Genomic DNA, 20364 nt, shown 5'->3' with positions numbered 1-20364 from the left:
AGCGACGGTCACAACTCGCCGTGCGTGCTTTTTGTCCGTACGTTTTTGTCGTGGCTACGTCTGCTACGTTTTTTCTGCAAACGTAGGGTGGCCGGCCGAGGGAGTACGTCACTCGCAAGGTGTACGTACGTGGTCTGCACGACACGCCTGGCCGTCAGCGGTTGCGTGCATCGTACGTTGCGCAAGTGGTAAGTGAGTTGTACGTGCTTACAACGTACGATCTCTGTGCGATTGCCACGTTGCCGCGTACAGGCCGTACCTACACGTGCGGCGTGCGCACGATTTCCTTACTCACTCGCACGTTGTAAGTGCGTGCACCTCCTGTAAACTTCATCATCACTAGCCGCCCTGGTGTCTTCCGCGGCCCGTTTCTTTGGATCTTGTCTGGTAGACTTCTTTTGAGCCTTCCTGGGCACCTTGGAGACGAGTTGGCAGTCGCCCGTCAAGTCGTCTTTATATACTGTAGAAATAAGGTGCGTTGCACGTGCGTTGCACGTGCGGAGCACCTAGTATGGTGCACGTGTGTTCTGCGTGGTCATTGAGCAGGTCAACTGGGAAGTGAGGAGTAAGCACGGATGACGCAAGCACCGTGCGTGGCACTCACGTGCTTCGTGCGCTGTCCGTACAACAATTGCACGTGAGAATAGTGAAGTTAGACTCACGGAGTCCGTACGTTGCACGCTCATAGGCTGTACGGGGCACGCGCGTCGCACGTACTCGCACGCACGGGTGGTAAATCCGCAGACCGCACGTAGAAAAAGTATTACATGCACTTAAGGTTCTACGGCGTGTCTGCGTGCTCCCAAATCCGTAGGATTCCGTACGGAGGCGGTACTCACCACGCACGGATGCCGTACGTTTGCCCACGTTTTTGCACGTAGACAGCACGCAGAAGCACGTACGGCGAGTTGTGACCGTCGCTTTACAGGGCCGCCTAACACTCCCCTCTGGCTCAGCTCCACCGCTGCGGTAATTTAGACAACGGATGAAGGGCTTCTGGCTGCCGAAGGAGCGGTTAGCGACCCGTAAAGCGACGGTCACAACCCGCCGTACGTGCTTCTGCGTGCTGTCTACGTGCAAAAACGTGGGAAACGCAGGGCATCCGTGCGTGGTGAGTACCGCCTCCGTACGGAATCCTACGGATTTGGGAGTACGCAGACACGCCGTAGAACTTTAAGTGCATGTAAAACTTTTTCTACGTGCGGTCTGCGGATTCACCACCCGTACGTGCGAGTACGAGCGACGCGCGTGCCCCGTACGTGCCGTGCGGAAGAAGCACGTGTGAGTACGGCCTCCATGCGGTAAAGTTGCAATCGCACAGAGATCGTACGTTGTAAGCACGTACAACTCACTTACCACTTGCGCAACGTACGATGCACGCAACCGCTCACGGCCAGACGTGGCGTGCACACCACACTCTTACACTTTGCGCAACCGGGCGAGTGACGTGCGAGTGACGTGCGTAGACGCCACTCCTTCCCCACGTTAGCAGACGTAGCCTCCCAAAAAACGTACGGACAAACAGCACGTACGGCGGGTTGTGACCGTCGCTTAAACCTGTCTGGCACCCAGGGTGACAAGTAAAACAAGTGGCAGACTACTCCAAATCGAAGATCTACAATGGAAAACAATTTATTATGTTTACGAAAGGAAAACAAATTGTTTTTGATCCGTTTTTCTTTTTCTCCAAACCAAAAAGGTCAGAGACCTGAACCAGACTGTTACCATGGTAACTAGTGTTTGTGTTATATTCTGTTGCAATTTTATAGCAGGAGGGATTCAGACTCCTGTCTGACGATATATATGAATATGTTTGAGTAAGAATTTTAAAAGAGCAGACCATATATGAAGGTAAACATTATGCATTCTTGTTAGTAAAGCTTTTTAGCGTTGAAGAACAACCTTTATACTATTAGGCGTCTTACATCCGCTCAAGACTGAAGCTAGACTTTGTACGCCTCGGTGAGGCAGCTTTCCGAGCACAGTGGTGCTCTTCAGTACGTTGGGCGAAGGTCGTAGGGGGAAAACTACGCCTGCGGTTTTAATCCCCCGTTCCCTTCTAGTCGTATCAGTTTTTTGTTGTGAAATGTCTGTCTTTTATGTCATTATTTTATTTTGATGTGTCAAGTTGGCAGGAGTGGGTTGGTGGGAGCACTTGGACAGTAACCTGTCGTGGGTAGCTTGGCACATCCTTTTTCTATTCCCCTTCCTTTGTCTATGTCTCTGTCACGTCGAAAAGTTGAAAAAAAAAGAAAATAGTTAAAAAACCTCCTGTCTCTCTTGTCTAGTTTTCACTCCTTTTTGATTTTGTTATACCCCAATTAAAAACGGGAATGACACTCTTTAGAAAGGCCATGGAACCCACAGCAGTGTCTTACCTCGTCTCCCCACTTCAAGACGGCGCCCTGCCGATCTTTCAGACGCCGGTAGATGTTGATCAGTTGTTGTGTGCCGTGTTTTCGGACATGGTCGGCAAACTTCTTGGTGTCTTTCCAACTTAGCGGCGAGCCCAACGTTAACAATCCCATGGTGGAAAACGCTTGTGTACATGCAGGGGGCTAACTAAAAATATATTTTGTCACGTAGAAACTTCCGCGGCTGTACACGTTATTGGACCCTAGACTCCAATAATGTTGTCTGCATCAGCCTAGTACATAATATGCTGTGTGTTGTCCAACCGGCATGACAACTTTATTTCCCGACATACTTACAGAGACATTTTCTTCGCATCGGTGGCACGAACGGACAAAGCCGTGTGCAGAATAACAAATTATAATCAAATATTAAAGCACCTAACTAACATAAAATAATGAGAAAGATATAACATACAAACAAATAAATAAGCAAATAAAATATTAAACAGTACTTGGGTATTTTACGTTTTACGGAGAACACAGGTGGACTGTAAGGATTCGAACTGCCCGACTCTCAACACGGGTTGCGTCATCAGGCTAGGTTATGGTCAAGTAATGATACGTAGATATTCATTAGACTTTATCGTGCAACACTTGATTCCGGGTACAAAGACTTTCAATCTTTAGCAACAATTAGGTGCAGAGAGGTGATGCTGGAAACTTTCTAGACGTCAGGGTCATAAACAACATTAAATACTATGAGCTCAGAATGTGTACAAAAACAATGAACGATACTGACCCCAATAAAATATTAACCAGGCCCTAGCCTGGGTACCAATCTCTGTAGTTACTACTGGCTCGATTATTGTTGCATACTCATTAGACTTTATTGTGCAACACTAATTAATGATGAATGATGAAATGGTTTATTGAGAATAAAAACACTGGCAGCCTTACATAGGCTGAATTGTGGTTCTTTAACAATTCAATGTCGTCTAAGACTCGCATTGACAACATAATAGAAGATTCTTATCACATGGATTATAACAGACGAAAGGCGGGTACAATCAGTCAATATAAAGTTCCAGACATTTTAAAATCCATTGGTGATTATATTCCAAAACGTTTTGCTCATAAATAAAATATTCTGTAAACATGGAGGCCGCACAAATATTTACATGACATTATTCAACAATCGTACGCAGAAGGGAAGAGAACTAATGATAATTAGTCTTAACACAAGGTACAAGGAATAGTAGGTGTTGGCAACAAGTATTTTTAACAATTAAATGCCTTGCCTTAGTGTACTCTACATAGTACAGCATACAAAAAAGCATTGAAGAACATCCAAAGCTAGTATATTGAGTGTTAATAACTAGGTACAATGTAGAGTGCCTAACAGCAAGGAACATGCATTAGACACTTGCTGCATCTCAGGAACATGAAAAATAATTATGATAGCGTAATTATTACATTAAGCACTATATAATCTCACTGCATGTACCCAAACAACAGCCAAAGTCCAAGCAGACCCTAGCTACCATTATACTCACTACCAGGCTCTCTCTTTTCGCGTGCTTCACACAGAAATTTACAGATATGGTAACAAGTTTAAGCAAAAGGGCTTAATTTTTGCAGCAATTGAAGAGCTAAATCTTTTTGACGGGTTGTTAGTGATAATATTGTCTGATACCAAACCGAGTGGTTTGTTTGTTTCGCATAACCGGTAAACCACCTTTAGGCGTAACACACCAGTTGTGTACATGTACGTATATGTACAAGCTGCGTAAGACCGGACTGTAAGGTTTGAACCACTCACACCGGGAAGGTCCCCGACTCTTTTCGATAAGTGCGGTGGGTTCTTTAACGTGCGTGGGGTGTGGCTGTCCCCAAACACGGGACCTCCATTTAACGTTCTATCCGAGGGACGTCCCTAACCGAAGCTAGGCACTCATTTCCACCTGAAAGTGAGGAAAGTCGTGTAAAGTGTCTTTCCCAAGGGTACAAGATCGGTGACATGGACAGGATTCGAACCCGCGACCTCTTGGGTGTGAACCGAACGCGCTACCGACAATGAGCACGTGGGCTTAGAATAAGTATTGTGAATGATTGACACGGCTGCATTCTTTGTCAAATGCTTAAAGGATCACTCACGTATCCAAAGGACTGTCAATTAACATACCATGCCCATCCTCGTGAACCATCATAATACGCTTCATTTACTTGAGAAATTTTGAAATATTTCATGAAGATGGTTATCATTTTAGTATCTTATTAATGTATGAGTGACGCACTTTGAAGGTAGAAAGAGAATGTCTATCTCATAAGTATCTGTTGGAAAGACAACTGAAAGTGACTCAAACTCAATTAAGTCCATCGCTGGTATACAGATCATCTAAAACTTCTACATCAGCGAAACTGAATTCAGTTTAATTACCTTCGCCAAGAAGGTTATGTTTTCAGAGGCGTTCGTGTATGTGTATGTGTGTGTGTGTGTGTGTGTGTAAACACGATAACTTGAGAAGGCCTTGATGGATTGTCTTGATACTTGATAGGTGGGTAGGTCTTGATGAGACCTCAAAATGATTAGATATTGGACCCCCTAGCGGCTTGTTATGGTACTGCAGCTGAACTTCCGGTTTTGATATCTCATGATCTAGACATGCTATGGAGATGAAATTTGGATGGTAGGTAGCTCTTGTGCTGGGGAAGAAGTGACGTGAGTTTGGTCCCCCTAGCGGCTTGCTCTGGAACTGCAGGGATATATTCTTGAAAATATTCAAAAGGGGATAACTCAAGAACCGGTTGACGGATCGTCGTGATTTTTGGTATGTAGGTAGCTTACGTGATGCTTAATATAATTATGTGACAATTATGCAAATATGGATGTAATTTGCATAATTTATGGAGAAATTCTATAAATCAGCTGCATTCCATGATAAGACAATTGAAGCTTGTGACATTGGTAATTGACAACGAGAGAAACACAGGCAGATATTGATTATGTTAATGATAACTTAATTTGCATAATTAATGAGAAAATTTTATAATTATGTAATGATAACTGCCTGGAATTTCATACTTGAGGTATTTGAAAGTTAAGTTGAGGGTGAACATCATTAAACATACTTTACTCAAATCAGGAACTAATTTGCATAATTTATAAGGAAATGCTAGAATGCATTGTTTGTTAATATAAGACTGTCTTTTGGTTGAGATTATGATAAAATGATATAATTCATGAAAATTAGGCTCCTATTTGTTAAATCAGAGGGAATAATCTAATGTATGATTTGTCAGTCATAAAGATTAACATCATTTGGCGAAGGTATGAGATCGGGGAACTCTAGTTCTTTATGTGCCATTTCTCACGTTTGCGATAATATCAAACCAAGTACTACTACTAGGACGAATCATGGTCAGGTGTCAGAATAAACAGTTGCAAAATGGAAATCATTTTGAATTCTCTAATAGCTATGAACTCAAACATCTATGATAGTTTGATTTTACTTTGAATAACTGCCAAAGGAAATATAATATATTTTTTTGTAAATCAAAAATGAAAGCTGAATCAAAAATCAAATCAAACTTAAAATAAAATAAAATTAACTCACAGAAATCACTGAGAGATTTGTGAAAGCCATCTTCTTAAAATTCGTATAACGTTTGACTTATACATAATGTTTATGTCAGTCTGTTGCCCGTAGTGGTTTTTTAAAAAATTGAATGCCAAATATTCGTTCTTAACAAGGCTGACATGCAGAAACCCATCTTATGAAGTTGAGCACGCGGTCATAGATGTGCTTGTACCCCCGGCGTATGTTCTTGTTCATAACGCCGTATATGATCGGGTTGAGAACGCCGTTTAACGAGGCTAGCAGCTGGGCAACAGAGAAGGCATCTGCTGGAACTTTACTGGAGAAAACCACCATTACGGTGATGGGCACATTGCACAGCGTGTACACGGCAAAGAGGGACATCATCATTTTGGTGATCTGCCTGTCAGCGGCACTATTGTGGTTTTGAGAACTGTTTCTCGGGACAACGTGAGCTCGCTGTGGTCCTTTATTTGTACCAGTCTGGTCTAACACTATGGTAGCAGTTGGGACGAGACCTTTGTTTTTATCAGGCTCATTGCCTTTCCGTTCCTCGTTACTTAATGAGGATTTTTTTGCCCTGTTGTTTACCCGTGCTAGTTGCTGAAGCAATCTGATTGACAACTGGCTCATCAGCAACTATGCATATATTATGTTATTTGCATAATTAATGACATGTTGAAAAATTTACGAAAAATATTGTCATTTGAATTTAGAAAACCATAAATTAGATTATGCTAATTGCAGCATTATTTCCATATAGTAAATGAGACAAAAAACATTTACAAATCTCTTATATTTCATGGAGGTATGAGATCTCGGAATTCTTGTTGCTGAAGCAACCTGCACGATTCTAGCTTTGGGTTTACCTGGCTTGACAACTAGCTCATCGTCACGTGATGAGGAATTCTCGCCCCCCACCCACACTACATCCTCCATGTTTCTAATCGACTTTGTCACCTTGTCGGTTTCTGACACCATACGAACGTACAAAGTGTCAAAACAGAGAAACTAAAACTGTTATTTCCCGAGGGAGACCATCATTTGTTGCCGACGTGCTGACTGGTAATTATAAAGGGTGTGGCGTTAGAAACGGCTCCATTTAGTGTGACGTACGGAACAAAATGTACAGCAATGTACATTATACACAGCTGACTGAGTTTGGGAAAAATATGACGCAAATGAATAGAGCAGGATCTATCACAATACACATTAGGCGCAGTGGACCGAGCCGTTAAAAAAGACCTGACACAAATTCGCGTACAGTCCTGAACTGAGACAGGTGACATGGGGACCTACACAGCGTTTGTTGAAAGTAAGTTGGCCTATCGTCATGTATGAATTTATTGTACATGTAAGTTTAGTTATCGAGGACTTGTACTTGGGCAATGATGTGGCACCAAAGCGCTTCTTTCTAAATAAAGCGCATGACACGCGATAGCTCCTCTTAAGTTGATATATCTTTGCCTTTTAATTGTGATAATCGGTCGGTAGGAGGTTAGTGTATTAATGTATCCAAATATCCTTATTACGACTTGATGTGGGGTCGTGTGGAGTAACGACAGAGCGCTAGACTTGGAAACAAAAGGTCTCCAGTTCGAATCCTACCATGCCACCGACCTTGTGCCCTTGGAAAATACACTTAACACAAATTTCCTCACTTTACTCAGGTGTCTGTTTTCCATTGATGCGTTTGTCTGCGTTGGTGGCGGCATAAAAATAAGTGATTTTTAAAAACTGGAATGTGCCGTTGCCATGTCTTAGAAATTAGAATAGAATAGAATAGAATAGAATAGAATAGAATAGAATAGAATAGAATAGAATAGAATAGAATAGAATAGAATAGAATAGAATAGAATAGAGAAAAATCTATCCGGACAGAGTATTCAGTACCGTGGACCGAGTGTGTGTGTGTCTGACAGTCTTTCCCTTTGACAGTGTTGCTCCTAGCTGTTGTGACAGTCCACTACGTGAGCTGCTCGCCATGCAAACCGTCTGTAGCAGAGCTGTGCTCCTGTAAGGACGGACTCATGGACAGTGGGGAGACCTGCACGGTGTGTGCCTGCTCACAGGATGGGAACTACAGGCAATGCAAGAGTGAGTAGCGACATTTTGTCGAGAACTCTGCCGTGTCACTAGTCTCTGTCAGACTCTAATGGTAGGGCTCTAAATAATGGTGGTATGTGCACCATCATGTGCCAAGGACATGTAATTCAGTACCATGCACAGAGTAGTCAGTACCAAGGACAGGTCAGTCAGTATCGAGGACAGGTCTGTAAGTACCAAGGACAGGTCAGTCAGTGCCGAGGACAGGTCATAGTACCAGGGATAGGTCCTTGCACCCAATTTTATCCTGTGGGTGCACCAGTGCACTCACATATTTTTATTGCTTTACGTGTGTTAAATGTATAATGGCATAGAGCATATCCTCAACATCAAAGTGTTAGAAAAATAATAAGATCATTCAATATATAGTACTTTTCTTTAGAAATGAAACATATTAATTTCGTTTTTGCTCATATTCTACCCATTTTATCTTGTATGGTGCACCTTAGATATTTTGTGCACCCAATTTTTAGGTCGGGTGAGCCCTGTTTGGACTGCTGGAAAATATTAGAAATATTCCAAATTGACTGAATACTATACCGGAGAAGTTACCTGCAAAGTTTAATTCTATGGTGGTATAATTCATCTGGCACATTATTCAGTATATTTGGCCATTTTTTGGACATTTCTTATATGTACCCATTGGTGTCTGGTAGAGGCGTCTGTGTCCCTGGCAACTACATGTATGTCACATTCTATTCTGCGAAATAGTATCCAGATTGAACTGTGTATATATTGTAAATAATTCTTGTATGTGTCTTTGTATATGTTTTCTAGTAGATGTGTTGTGTGAAATATTTCAATGAGGGCAATGTGAAAATTTGTACCCAATTCAGAGGGGGTGCTTTTTGTACTCCCCCCTGCTGATGTACATTTTTTGAGTGGAGAATAATAAAGATAATCCATCGCCAAGAATTATTTGATTTATGTTCAAAGTCCATTTACAATCATGTCGAGCCATTGTGCTTTGGAGGTCACATGATAATGGGAACGAACACAAGTATTGTTCCTAACAGTAAGAGGCGTCACTTTCGGAAAATTTATGCCTAAATACCAAGGCCAGACTGGTGCTGACCTTCATCAGCAACAGGGGGTAGCAAACAAACAAACAAATCATGAGGCACAAAGAAATGTAGTAGAATGGTTTATCATTACTACAAGAACAAGAAAATGTACACACAAGCCTCCTGGCAGCTATGATAGCTGAATTGCGAGGCCTATTCTAACATCATGCTGCGACAAACTATATACATTCATAAAATATAAAAATATAGTTAAAATTGAAAGCGAATATTGGTTTAAAATTCACAGGAGAATTAAGTTGCGTATTACATCTTCAATACAATGTAGCTGTGTGGAAAGTGATTAAAAACACGGTGTGGAATTACGGCTACTAGAACGAGTAATAAAAGTTCATGGTCTACAGTTCATTTAGTCGTTTGGCCAGGGCAGGAATATGGCCCCGAGAAGGTGCAGTGAAATGTAACTCATACAAGGCCTTTTGACGGATCATCTATTAATTGACAATGACTTGTATGCGTGCGAGGTCAGACATTGTGGCTCGGAGAAACTGAGGTGTAAAATTGTCACCATTAGAGCTCTTGAAGGCCAAATGAGCTGTGCAAGACCGTTTGTCCGACTACCAAGTTGTAGATGTGAGAAGAAATGGTCACAGTCCTTTAAAAATCAATCACCTCTTTCCTTGTACAATGTACAACATTCATACGTCAATAATTTTGCAAAAAAGACAACAACGCCGTAAAATAATGTGATCTGACCCAAAAACTTAATATCATAATTGAATATCAACGTTGTGGTGTCGTGTGACATGACGGCAGAGTGCTCGACTCGAAACCAAGAGGTTCGAGTCAAAACATGTCACCTTTCTTGTGCCCTTGGGAAAAGCACTTAACACGACTTTCCTCACTTAGCTCAAGTGAAAGTGAGTATTTGTCCTCTGCGTTGGTGGCGGAATAAAATACGTTGAAAAAACTTGAGTGTGCCGTCACCATGTCTAGTTATAAAATGCTGGAATACATATAAAAATACATATCAACGTTCTTTGTTTACAAGGGCCATATTTCGATGACAGTTTTTCATCTTCATCAGGGCATTTCTGACAGACGGCCATAAAAACGTGGCTCCTGTTAAACAAAGAACCTTTGTAACCAATCATTCACCAATCTAACAAAAATGAACTAGAACGGCAGACATTTGCTCTGGAGCATATGCAGCAAATGGCTTCACCACATCCACCATAATTATACCAATGGCTTCACTACATTTTCCAGACGTTGTAGGGAACGGAAAAAATCAAACAATCAAACAATCACATAGCTTTATTTGTATGGTTTCGGTCGACGGAAAACAACAAGCTACTTCCTGCAATAGAACAACAGCTATTTTCAAAGCGCATTCTGTCATTCTATCCTGTCCTTGGCACTGACTGACCTGTCCTTGGCACTGACTGACCTGTCCTTGGCACTGACTGACCTGTCCTTGGTACTAACTGACCTGTCCTTGGTACTGACTGACCTGTCCTTGGTACTGACTGACCTGTTCCTGGTACTATGACCTTTCTTTGGTACTGACTGACCTTTCTTTGGTACTGACTGACCTGTCCTTTGTACTGACTGCCCTGTCCATGGTACTGACTGACCTGTCCTTGGTGCTGACTACGTGTCTTTGGCACTGACTGCGATGTCTTTATTTATTCATTTATTTGCCGCTATATTTACACAGGGTTGCCCACTCGGTGGAAACACTGTTGTAACACTGCTGTTCAGTGGGCCCCTGTATCATATAAGAATAAATAAAATACATGTACAAGTCACGTACAAACAATAAAATGAATATACAATAAATAATTGTAATGACAATAATGAAAAACGACAACCAATCGAGAGCAATAATCGGTACGTTGTCTTTAGTACGAGCTACATTGGTACTGCTCGGTTGGGTTAAGGCGTCCTAGGCTTATGGCAGAGTAGTATTCTATACATGCCTGGAACTTTTGATAGCTTGGTCGCACCGCGACGAAACTTCACACAGTTTTAGTTGTACATGAAACGCATTGAATAAAAGGTACTTCAGTTTTTCTACACCTGGATTTTGGGTTTAAAAATACACATTTTGACTGCAAAAAAATAGCCGTTTATTTCATGAATTTACGCGCAGGCGGTAATAACACCATCCATCGTTATATTTTACAAGATGGAGGCCAATCCCACACAGGTTATTTCTGTCCGAGGCTATTTTGTTTAAAATGGGTATTGTTTTAGTTTTGGGTCAAAATCACAAGAAACAGGTATTTTTGGCCATTTTTGGTTTGAAAAATCGCCCCAGTAAAAAAACATCCAAATTTATGCAAAATTTATAAAATTTGCTATAAAATATACAAATTTAATAAGAAAGTGATAATACCTAAACATGGATTACTCTAACAATCAATTATGCTGTTTTAAGCTGCGCGTAAAGCCATTTAAGTCATACTCCGTGAATAAAATGCGTAACAACGCGGGTTAACAGGGGAAACGACTGCAAATGACCGCCGGTAACCCCTAATTCGAACACGCGTTCTATTCGAATGACGTCATATCGAACATGGCGGAACATGATTCGGGTTCGAAACAAGTCTGTGGCCATTGTGCAGACACACGCCCGAACTCGAACATGAATATCAGCCTAGGCCGCCTTAACCCAACCGAGTGACTGTACATGTACGTGTCTTACTGTCCCTGGTACATACTACTTTGTCTTTGGCACTGGCTACACTACCCTTGGTACTGACAACACTGTCCTTGGTAATGCCTACACTGCCTTTGTTACTGAAAACACTGGATACAGAAAAAAAAACAATAATGGCGACACTGTCATTGGTAATAACTACGCATTGTTTAACATAAAACAAATAAACAAAGAAACAAACAGTACTTGTGTATTTTACGTTTTACAGAGAACACAGATGGTTCTGAGGGTTCGTCTTGCCCGACTCTCAACACGAGTTGCGTCATCAGTGACTCCGCTGCTGAAACTGCGCCTCCTGGCGGCCAAAGCTGTTATGTCACTGCTGCCATTCACGAAGGACTACGGAGGTATGTCTTCCTGTTTATTTTCGTCATTCGCAATAGCTACAAGAAAAGACATTTTCATATAGAAGGTAAGAATATTTTTAGACTTCCTGGTTAGAATATAATGACCTTCTGAGGCGTTTTCATCTAAGATCATCTAAACGTAACAAATGGTGATTGGTCTGTTACATAAATATGTGTAACTTTTATTTCTTTTTTATGGATCCATTTTTGTAGACTGCCCGAAATCAGACACAGCTTTAAGCCCTCTTTTCACAACAATATATCAGCGCCAAGCTTTAAGCCCTCTTTTGAGGGCCATAGCGTTTCAATTCGACAGTCGGTCATATTCCGCCGCGTGACTGTTACAGTGTAATCAGGACATTCTAATTGACCTTTTTCGCGTGACCCGGGACAGAAAGGTCAAAGTTCAAGCTCACTATGTCCTGGTACATTTCTACCAACTTGAAGATATAACCTCCTTGTTCTACAAGTTTATCTACCCAAGGATTTACCCGTTGACACTATTTTGTTTCCCCGCCAGTCGTGACAATCCGCTCCGCGTACATCGTACCGGTAACGTCGTTCTTCACGGCGAGCTGGTGGTTAATTGTCAGGAGAATTATGAGGTAAGTACAAGTACAAATGTATAGCCTAGGCACGCATGATATTAATAAGGTTTGGCTATCGTCATTTAGTTATTGCAATATCTCTACAATATAGTTTAGTACCATACAATAATAGCTTTATGTCTCAGTGAGTGTTTTTAATGTGTGGTGTGGTAATGTCCTAGGTTGGACATAGGGTTAAAAACATTTTATAGGCTTTTATGCAAATTTATGCGAATAAGCATCATACCTCGATTATTATCTTGAACTTAGTATTCAAGTTGAACATTGTTCAGGTCTGACTCAAGTCAATCTAAGTGGAAATAACTATAATTTGGCAGGAGAATCAGATCCCAGCATGATAGCTTTTAAAAAAATAAGGCCCGGGAAAGTTTTAATGTTTACCTTCAAGTTTGCAGAAGGAAAACATATTGTTCTTGCTTTGTTAAACCTCTTCTTCTCCAAACAAATAAGGCCAATGACGCAGACCAGGCGTCTGTCACCATGGTAACTGTTGCTGTAGCCCTGTGGGGTTGAGTTACATTATGTCATGATGTAGCAGGACTGAGCTCTTCATATATTATCATAATATGTAAATGTGTTTGAGTAAGAATAAACTGAGAGCAGTAATAATAGCTAGTTATTGATTGTATTGGTTATTAATTCATCAGTTGGAGATACATTGGACAGCGAGAGGCTACAACCAGACGGCTCCAGGAGACCCCATGGAGGACCTGCTGCCCATGGACGCTCCGCGTAATGACATTGACTTTGTCATCGCGCCGAGAACACTGCCTCTCGGAGTACATATGATACAGGTACGGGTAACGTCTTCATATAAGGCCTGGGGGAAAATGTTGTATTTCCTGTTTTAGTCTTGAAGAAAATATGAGTGTCGGTAGGTAGGAAATATCTTCTTTTCTTTATTTTATATTTTGCCTTTGATGATCTCTAGTGATAAAAAGTGTCCTTGTGCAAATTTTACTTTATTAAACTGTAATTTGCATAAGTAACTTGTAAACTTATGCAAATTACAGTTTAATAAAGTAAAATTTGCACAAGGACACTTTCATTTTCAATGACAATGTTGGAAAACCTATTGTACAACGTTTCATCCCTTGGGTGTCATAATAAATCATGGAGCTAGGAAAGGTCGATCAGCTCAAAAAATCATTTCTTTTGCAGGGGTCGACAAAAACAGCAGGGGTCGGTATTTTTTTTCCAGGGTCAGTCAGGAAACAGAAAACACAACACTTAATTTTTTTTCCTAGACATGAGCAGATGTATCGTAACAGTCATACATGTGATGGCCAGGTCAAATACTATCATCATAAGGTCTTCAGCTGAATGCATTGTTGGCGGAATATGTCATACATGCATCGGCAAGATGCAGCTCTCATTTTATTCTGTCTTGGACCCTTGTCATTGCTTGGTTCTGTCACAGTCTGCTTGAAAACTCTCCGGTATCAAAGTTGCACAACCAAAGTTGAACTTTAAAGTTGAAAGAATTTGGTTTATATATTATACGATTAATTTCTTCTGCTCTCGATTTCTATGTAGATCTTAGACTGTTTTTTTTTCTCAACCTGTTGCCACTGTGACAGCAATTAATGACTCTGTTTACAGCTACAAGTCATCATGACCGTGCCGGGAAGCGGTCATGTCTCTGTGTCTGCCGTCCAAACCTGGGTCGAGTTTGTCAGGTTTGTTTGTCTTGTAAACCACCATTCAAGATCTAACATACTTTGTATGTAGCAAATACTAGTGACTACGATAGTACTCTTGTGGGTGTAGTTCTTGTATAATAATCGCTTCTAGACCACACTAAGTCTTGTTTCAACACAATTTATAATACTTATTAGATATATTGAATTATGCTTAACCATGGAGTTAAAAAGACTTGTTGTCATTGACTATGTAAATTTTTATGTTGTATATGTGTTTTTGTATGGAGGAGGGCAACTTGTAAAGGTGCGTATGCACCTGTTTTGCCCTACCTTTCACTTTGTGAGAAATCAAAATAAAAAAATAACATAAAAATAAGTATGAGGCTTGATCCACTCACCAAGAAGGACCCCTACTTTTACAAAAAGTCGGTTCTTTAACGTGCTTTATTTACAGTGCAAGGGACATCCCTGATTGAAGCTTATACTCGTTTTCACCTTGTTCGAATTGATGACAAAATATTTAACTGCCTTTCCCAAGACAACCTGAGGACAACATCGGGCCCTACTATATATAGATTCAAACCCAGAACAATATATTGTAAACCAGTAACCCTTGACTCCAGGACTCCAGGAAGACCAGTAGATACATGATGTGGTTTTAATAGAGATCCAAAATAAACAAACAAAACACTAACCAGAGACTTGCTCCCAACAGATCGCCTGTAGTGTACAGTATTGGAAGCTCTGTCAGGACGATTCCAACCTCTGGTACCTTCGAGGTGAACGCCGGCCTGTCTTACGACCCAGAGGAAATCTTTTCATCCGATGAACTCACGTATAACAGTGAGAGCAGAGTGGTTTATAAGCCAGGTACAAATTTATTTCAACATTATACATCGATACCTCCATAATTATAATTAGAGATTTTGTTGTCAGTGTGTTTTTTTTTACCCTTGCCAGTAGTTATCGTTTTGGTATAATTGTACGTGTGTTTCTGTCTGCGTATGTGTGCGCGTGTGTGTTTGTGTACATGTGTGTGTGTGTGTGTGTGTGTGTTTATGTGTGTGTGTGTGTGTGTGTGTGTGTGTGTGTGTGTGTGTGTGTGTGTGTTTATGCATCATAGCTAACCCAAGAAGCTTTTGAATGGATTGTAATGAAACGTACTAAAACTAAATAGTGGTTAGATTTTGGTTACCCTAGTGGCTTGTTATGGTACTTCGGTGAACAGTCATCCAAACAATTGCAAAGTATGTACATATATAAACACTTGGGTCTGTCTGAAGAAGTTGTAAATCCAAATTTTCCTTTTCCCAGAGTGTGGGCTGTTTTTATTTCGCCATTTTCCGGGCAGAGATTGTGCGGCGTCGGACATCGCGGCTCATCACGGCGTGTCCCTGCAGTTCTGTTCCGCTGCCTGCTGCGCCGACTCCGCCTGCCTGTCGTTTCAGTACAACACCAGATCCAGCTGCTATCTGAAGCCTCGGCTCTGCACCGACGCGCAGAAACGGTCTGTATCGGCCGGCAACATGTACGATCGACTCACAGGTTTGTGCATCAAAATGTATCTGTATCAGTAGATCTATTTGTTTAATACTATTAAGATTTTCCAGCACATGCGTGGAGGGGAAGGGAGAACAGGTGGGTCACCTTTACCAGCTCCCTCCCCTAATTACATCAATAAAGAGCATTCTAAAACAGCATCGAAATTAAACACATTGTAAACATGCATACAAAAATATGGACATGTAACATATCAGTCAGATATTATTCTACGTAGATATCAGTGTGTACAAATGTATAGCAGGTACAAATAGCTGATACAAATGTATAACCATGGGTTGTAGGCTATTGTAGGCTATAGGCAAGTCACCACACAGACACCACGGCACATCCATCTGCCGGAACTTTGCTCCGGGAGTTAAAGTATCTGAGACCCATCACCCTTGCATGATCCAGTATTTCCCCTCATCCTCGGTGTGCTAACTTACATGTTGTACGTCGTAGTTGAATTTCGAGCCCTTGGGTTATTTTTTTTTGTACTAGAAAATGACAGCACTTTCTTCTTACAGGGGACCCGGGTACAAACATCGCTGTCGGGCGGACGACATCGGCCAGTTCCATCTACTCTTCCTGGTTCAGCCATCAGAAGGCCGTGGATGGGAGCAGTGCCTACTGCTTTTACAGTTACCACAGTAACAACTTGGGTACCTCCAACCCCTGGCTACAGATTGATCTCTCTCAGCCAACTCCAATTGGGAGGTGAGCCTACAGAAAAAAAACGCAGTTTCAAAAATGCTTCCATCTTTTTGGGCCTCATAGCAGCTTTTATACTGAGAAACTGCAAGTGCCTTATTTTGTGTGGGGGGGGGGGGTAAATTACGTTAAACTTCGTGCCACTCAGTCTCACACACTCATCATCCGGTTTATCCTTTGTTGTTCCTGGTCATCTGGACATTCGAGGGTTAGACAAGCTCTGGGTGGCTGGGCTAGAGGTTTATCTAATATCTGTTTGTCCAGACAGAGTCTACATGTAGGTTGGCAACACATGGATTGGGAAGATGGATAAATGCCTACCCTGACAGCATTATTGTGCCCAGCTGCAGTGACAATTTATGAACTGCTCACCCTGTCAATTGCCTGTTGCCTGTGAGCCTACACAAAACACCAAAATTCATGCATCCTTCCTTCTTGACTACGTAAAACTCCTTGAACCATTTTCACCCTAGTTGAGTCAGAAAAAAAAAGAGTTTTCCGAAAGGCACAACATTACGGCCAGCTGTTAATCCAGAACTTCTGATTTTAAATCAACAACTCTAACCCTAACCTTACCGCCCACACACAGTATTGTCCTGTTCAACCGAGTAGACTGTTGTAGTGCAAGAATCAACCCGTTCAACCTACATCTGGGAAATTCATCGAACATCCTCTTAAACCCTTTATATGGTGGAGACTTCAACTTTGACCTGACTCAGCCGACCATGACCATCCCCGTCTCCGGCGTGACGGCGCGATTCGTCGGTGTTCGCCTTCCCGGCTCCAGCCGGACTCTGCAGCTGTGTGAGGTTCAAGTGTACACAAGTGATGGTAAGAACAGTTCTTTTGGTTTTAGTGTCTGTTTATAATTGTTAATAGGCAGTTCAACACACACAGCCAGGGCAGCCCAACTGGACTGTGGCAAAAGACAAGCCCTGCTGACAAAGAATGTCGGACGACTCGGACCATTGCCATCTCGGCCCAGACAACTCGGCCCATCTACCTGGTCAACTCGGCCCATTTCCCTGGTCAACTCGGCCAATTTCCCTGGTCAACTCGACCCAATACAGGAGACAGTAATTTAGGCAGAAACACACGCACACACGAGGTCAATTTCGAACAAATATCATCGAACTTTAATAAGAAGTTCATTCAACTTATCCAACTGTACTTTCTTTTTCCACAGGTGTAACGAACGCATAACGAATAGAACTGGCGCTACTCCTTAGTCAACAAACGACGTTCGTCGAAGGCTTACATACTATTTCTACCAAAGTACTAGTCTAGTAATCGGTAAAACAGTCGTTCGCATGGATAAGTTAAACAGAAGGGCGGTGGGCCGAGTTGACCAAAGACAAGACATTACAATGGGTTTTGACATGGAAAGCATAACATTTTTCTATAACATTATTCTGAGAGTTTGTAAAGGCTGTGCGATTTTGATGTGGTAGAATTTCCAAGCAGGATGTAACAGAACCAACAGCTGACAAAGATATAAGGCAGCCTTTTCTGTAACAAGACAGCAGAATATTGTACAACTATCCCAAGACTGTCACAGATCATATGATGATCGTACAACGAATGTGACCAGGCCCAAATGGTGTAACAGTGTGACTTCAATAGCTGTCTATAAAACGTCTAGCGGACATCAGACATGATTTAGACATTGCTTTACAAAGGCCAGTCGGGAGTGCATGACCAGGCCCTAATGGTGTAACAGTGTGACTTCAATAGTAGACATAGTTACTGAGAAACGACATCGAAATAACCCAAGGTGGACATTTTATATCCATAGTCTCTTCACACGTCAGTCAGGGACACCCCTAGGAGACAGTCCTTTGTTTAGCACAATGCGTACTTATATAAAGATATTAGCATCTGTCCGTTAAATAATTGTGTCCTGCTGTCTAAATTGTCTTGGCAGTGCTTTTCATATGGATGCGAGTTTTCACACTAAGAATTCCTTCATGCTGCAGCTGAATGTCCTGTGTTTTGTATCTTCTCCCTAATATGTACAGAATCTATAGAAGCTTCTGTAATGCTGGGGTCTCCGGTCGAGGGGTCTCAATCTGGAGTTCTGGCGTTCCAGTCTCCTACCAGTGTTCGCCCTCTCGGCCTCATCGTCAACCTCAGTGTAGAGATCACGGTCGGCAACTTCCCTCCAGTAACACTTCACACAATCCTCCACGTTGTGCCAGATGATTCACTGGGAGAACTGAGTCTACAGTAAGGCACATATATATCTAACAACAATGAAGCTAAAACCACTGTATGTATTGTTTATTATGTTTACCTGTGTTTACCATAGGAAAACAAGTTTTTACTCAGTTTCTTCCTTTTCTGTTCAAAACACTAACCTCTGACCTGGCCAATGATTTGTTTACGTCTGTCACCATGGTGACTGGTGTTGGGTTACATAATGGTGCAATTTCATGGTCTGCTCTGCTCCTGTCACCATATACTAGTAGTACATGTATGTGAATGTGTTTGAGTGAGAATTAACAGAGCGGACTATGTCCGAAGGTAAACATTATGCATTTGCTTTGCAAATGTTAATCTCTAGTTAATAATATATCAAAGCTACTGGTTTATAATGAACAAATATGGTTAATCATTAAACCGTTGGTTAGTTAAGAAGCCTATTGATTATTGATAAGTAAAATCCATTGATTATTGATGAACCTGTTGATTATTGATAAATGTACTGGTCATTGACTAACCTGTTGATTATTGATTAATCTATTGTTTATTGATAGACCTATTGTTTATTGATGAATCCATTGATTATTGATGAGCTCATTGATTATTAATGAACAAATTACATTATTTAATCATAAATATATCAGTTACTAAATGAGCCTATTGATTATTAATAACCCATTGATTATTGATGAATTTATTGATTGTTAATGAATGAACTGGTTATTGATGAGCCAGTTGATTATTGATGAATCTATTGTTTATTGACGGACCTATTTATTGATGAATCCATTGATTATTCTTGAACCAATTTAATATCTATGAACACATTGGTTGTGACTGTTGGTTATCGATTAACCTATTGATGTTTGTTAAGATGTGAAAATCTAGGGTCTGAAGCAAACTGCAATCCATCCAACATTGCGTCTACAGAGGCTTTAGAACTGTACACAGAGTCAGAAATATTCGGAACGACAGAATTTTCCCTGGAAGAATTCCCGACAGGTTTTCTGGACCAGGACTGGACCTCCGGCATAGACAGTGAAATATCTGATGACACTCGACTACGAGTACTAGCCGGGACTTTCTGGGTGAGGAGTGCAGTTTTCCCGTTAGCTTAATTCTCTTTGGATACATTATACAGTTTGATTAAAGAAATTTTTAGTCTTTCAAAGCCTCTAGTGTAAAAAGTGTGAAAAAGATGGATAAACTTTGATATCTAAGCCACAGAAATTTGATTTATTGGTTCTCGGATTTCTTTTTTTTTGATTTGCAAATAAAATATCAGGTTTTTAGACTTATGACTACATGTAGGTCTGTTTATTTTCCCTGTCGCTTTATATTTTTTCTGAAAAAATCCGAGAACCAACCAATCAAATTGGTGTGGCCCACTATATTTAAGTTAATGAAGTTTGTCATCAACATATTTTAGAAAGCCCCTTTTGACATTTTGTTTCCTTTAGCTGATTCTTAAAATGCTTCTTTTGGACTGCTGTTTTTTTTTAAACTTT

At 41.2% G+C, this 20364-nt stretch overlaps 2 protein-coding genes across 2 annotated transcripts in view; one reads left to right on the top strand and one right to left on the bottom strand.

The window, feature by feature from the left end:
* The window catches only part of LOC109481581 (glutamate--cysteine ligase catalytic subunit-like), a 15077-nt gene extending 12486 nt beyond the window's left edge, over positions 1–2591 (bottom strand). The window contains exon 1 of the mRNA XM_019784175.1: positions 2379–2591. Within this exon, the coding sequence (XP_019639734.1) occupies positions 2379–2528 (150 nt within the window). The 5' untranslated portion in view covers positions 2529–2591. The remainder of the gene's footprint in view (positions 1–2378) is intronic.
* A 9429-nt stretch (positions 2592–12020) lies between these two features.
* Positions 12021–20364, top strand: part of LOC109481489 (polycystic kidney disease protein 1-like 2) — a 31671-nt gene continuing 23327 nt past the window's right edge. The window contains exons 1-9 of the mRNA XM_019784069.1: positions 12021–12150; positions 12671–12738; positions 13406–13552; positions 14361–14437; positions 15117–15271; positions 15716–15946; positions 16471–16660; positions 17244–17485; positions 18673–18818. Of these exons, the coding sequence (XP_019639628.1) occupies positions 12021–12150; positions 12671–12738; positions 13406–13552; positions 14361–14437; positions 15117–15271; positions 15716–15946; positions 16471–16660; positions 17244–17485; positions 18673–18818 (1386 nt within the window). The remainder of the gene's footprint in view (positions 12151–12670; positions 12739–13405; positions 13553–14360; positions 14438–15116; positions 15272–15715; positions 15947–16470; positions 16661–17243; positions 17486–18672; positions 18819–20364) is intronic.

This window comes from Branchiostoma belcheri, unplaced genomic scaffold (assembly GCF_001625305.1).
Source record: "Branchiostoma belcheri isolate BF01 breed outbred unplaced genomic scaffold, Haploidv18h27 scaffold56, whole genome shotgun sequence".
Taxonomy (NCBI): Eukaryota; Metazoa; Chordata; class Leptocardii; order Amphioxiformes; family Branchiostomatidae; genus Branchiostoma; species Branchiostoma belcheri.
This window is presented reverse-complemented; position numbering and strand designations above follow the sequence as displayed.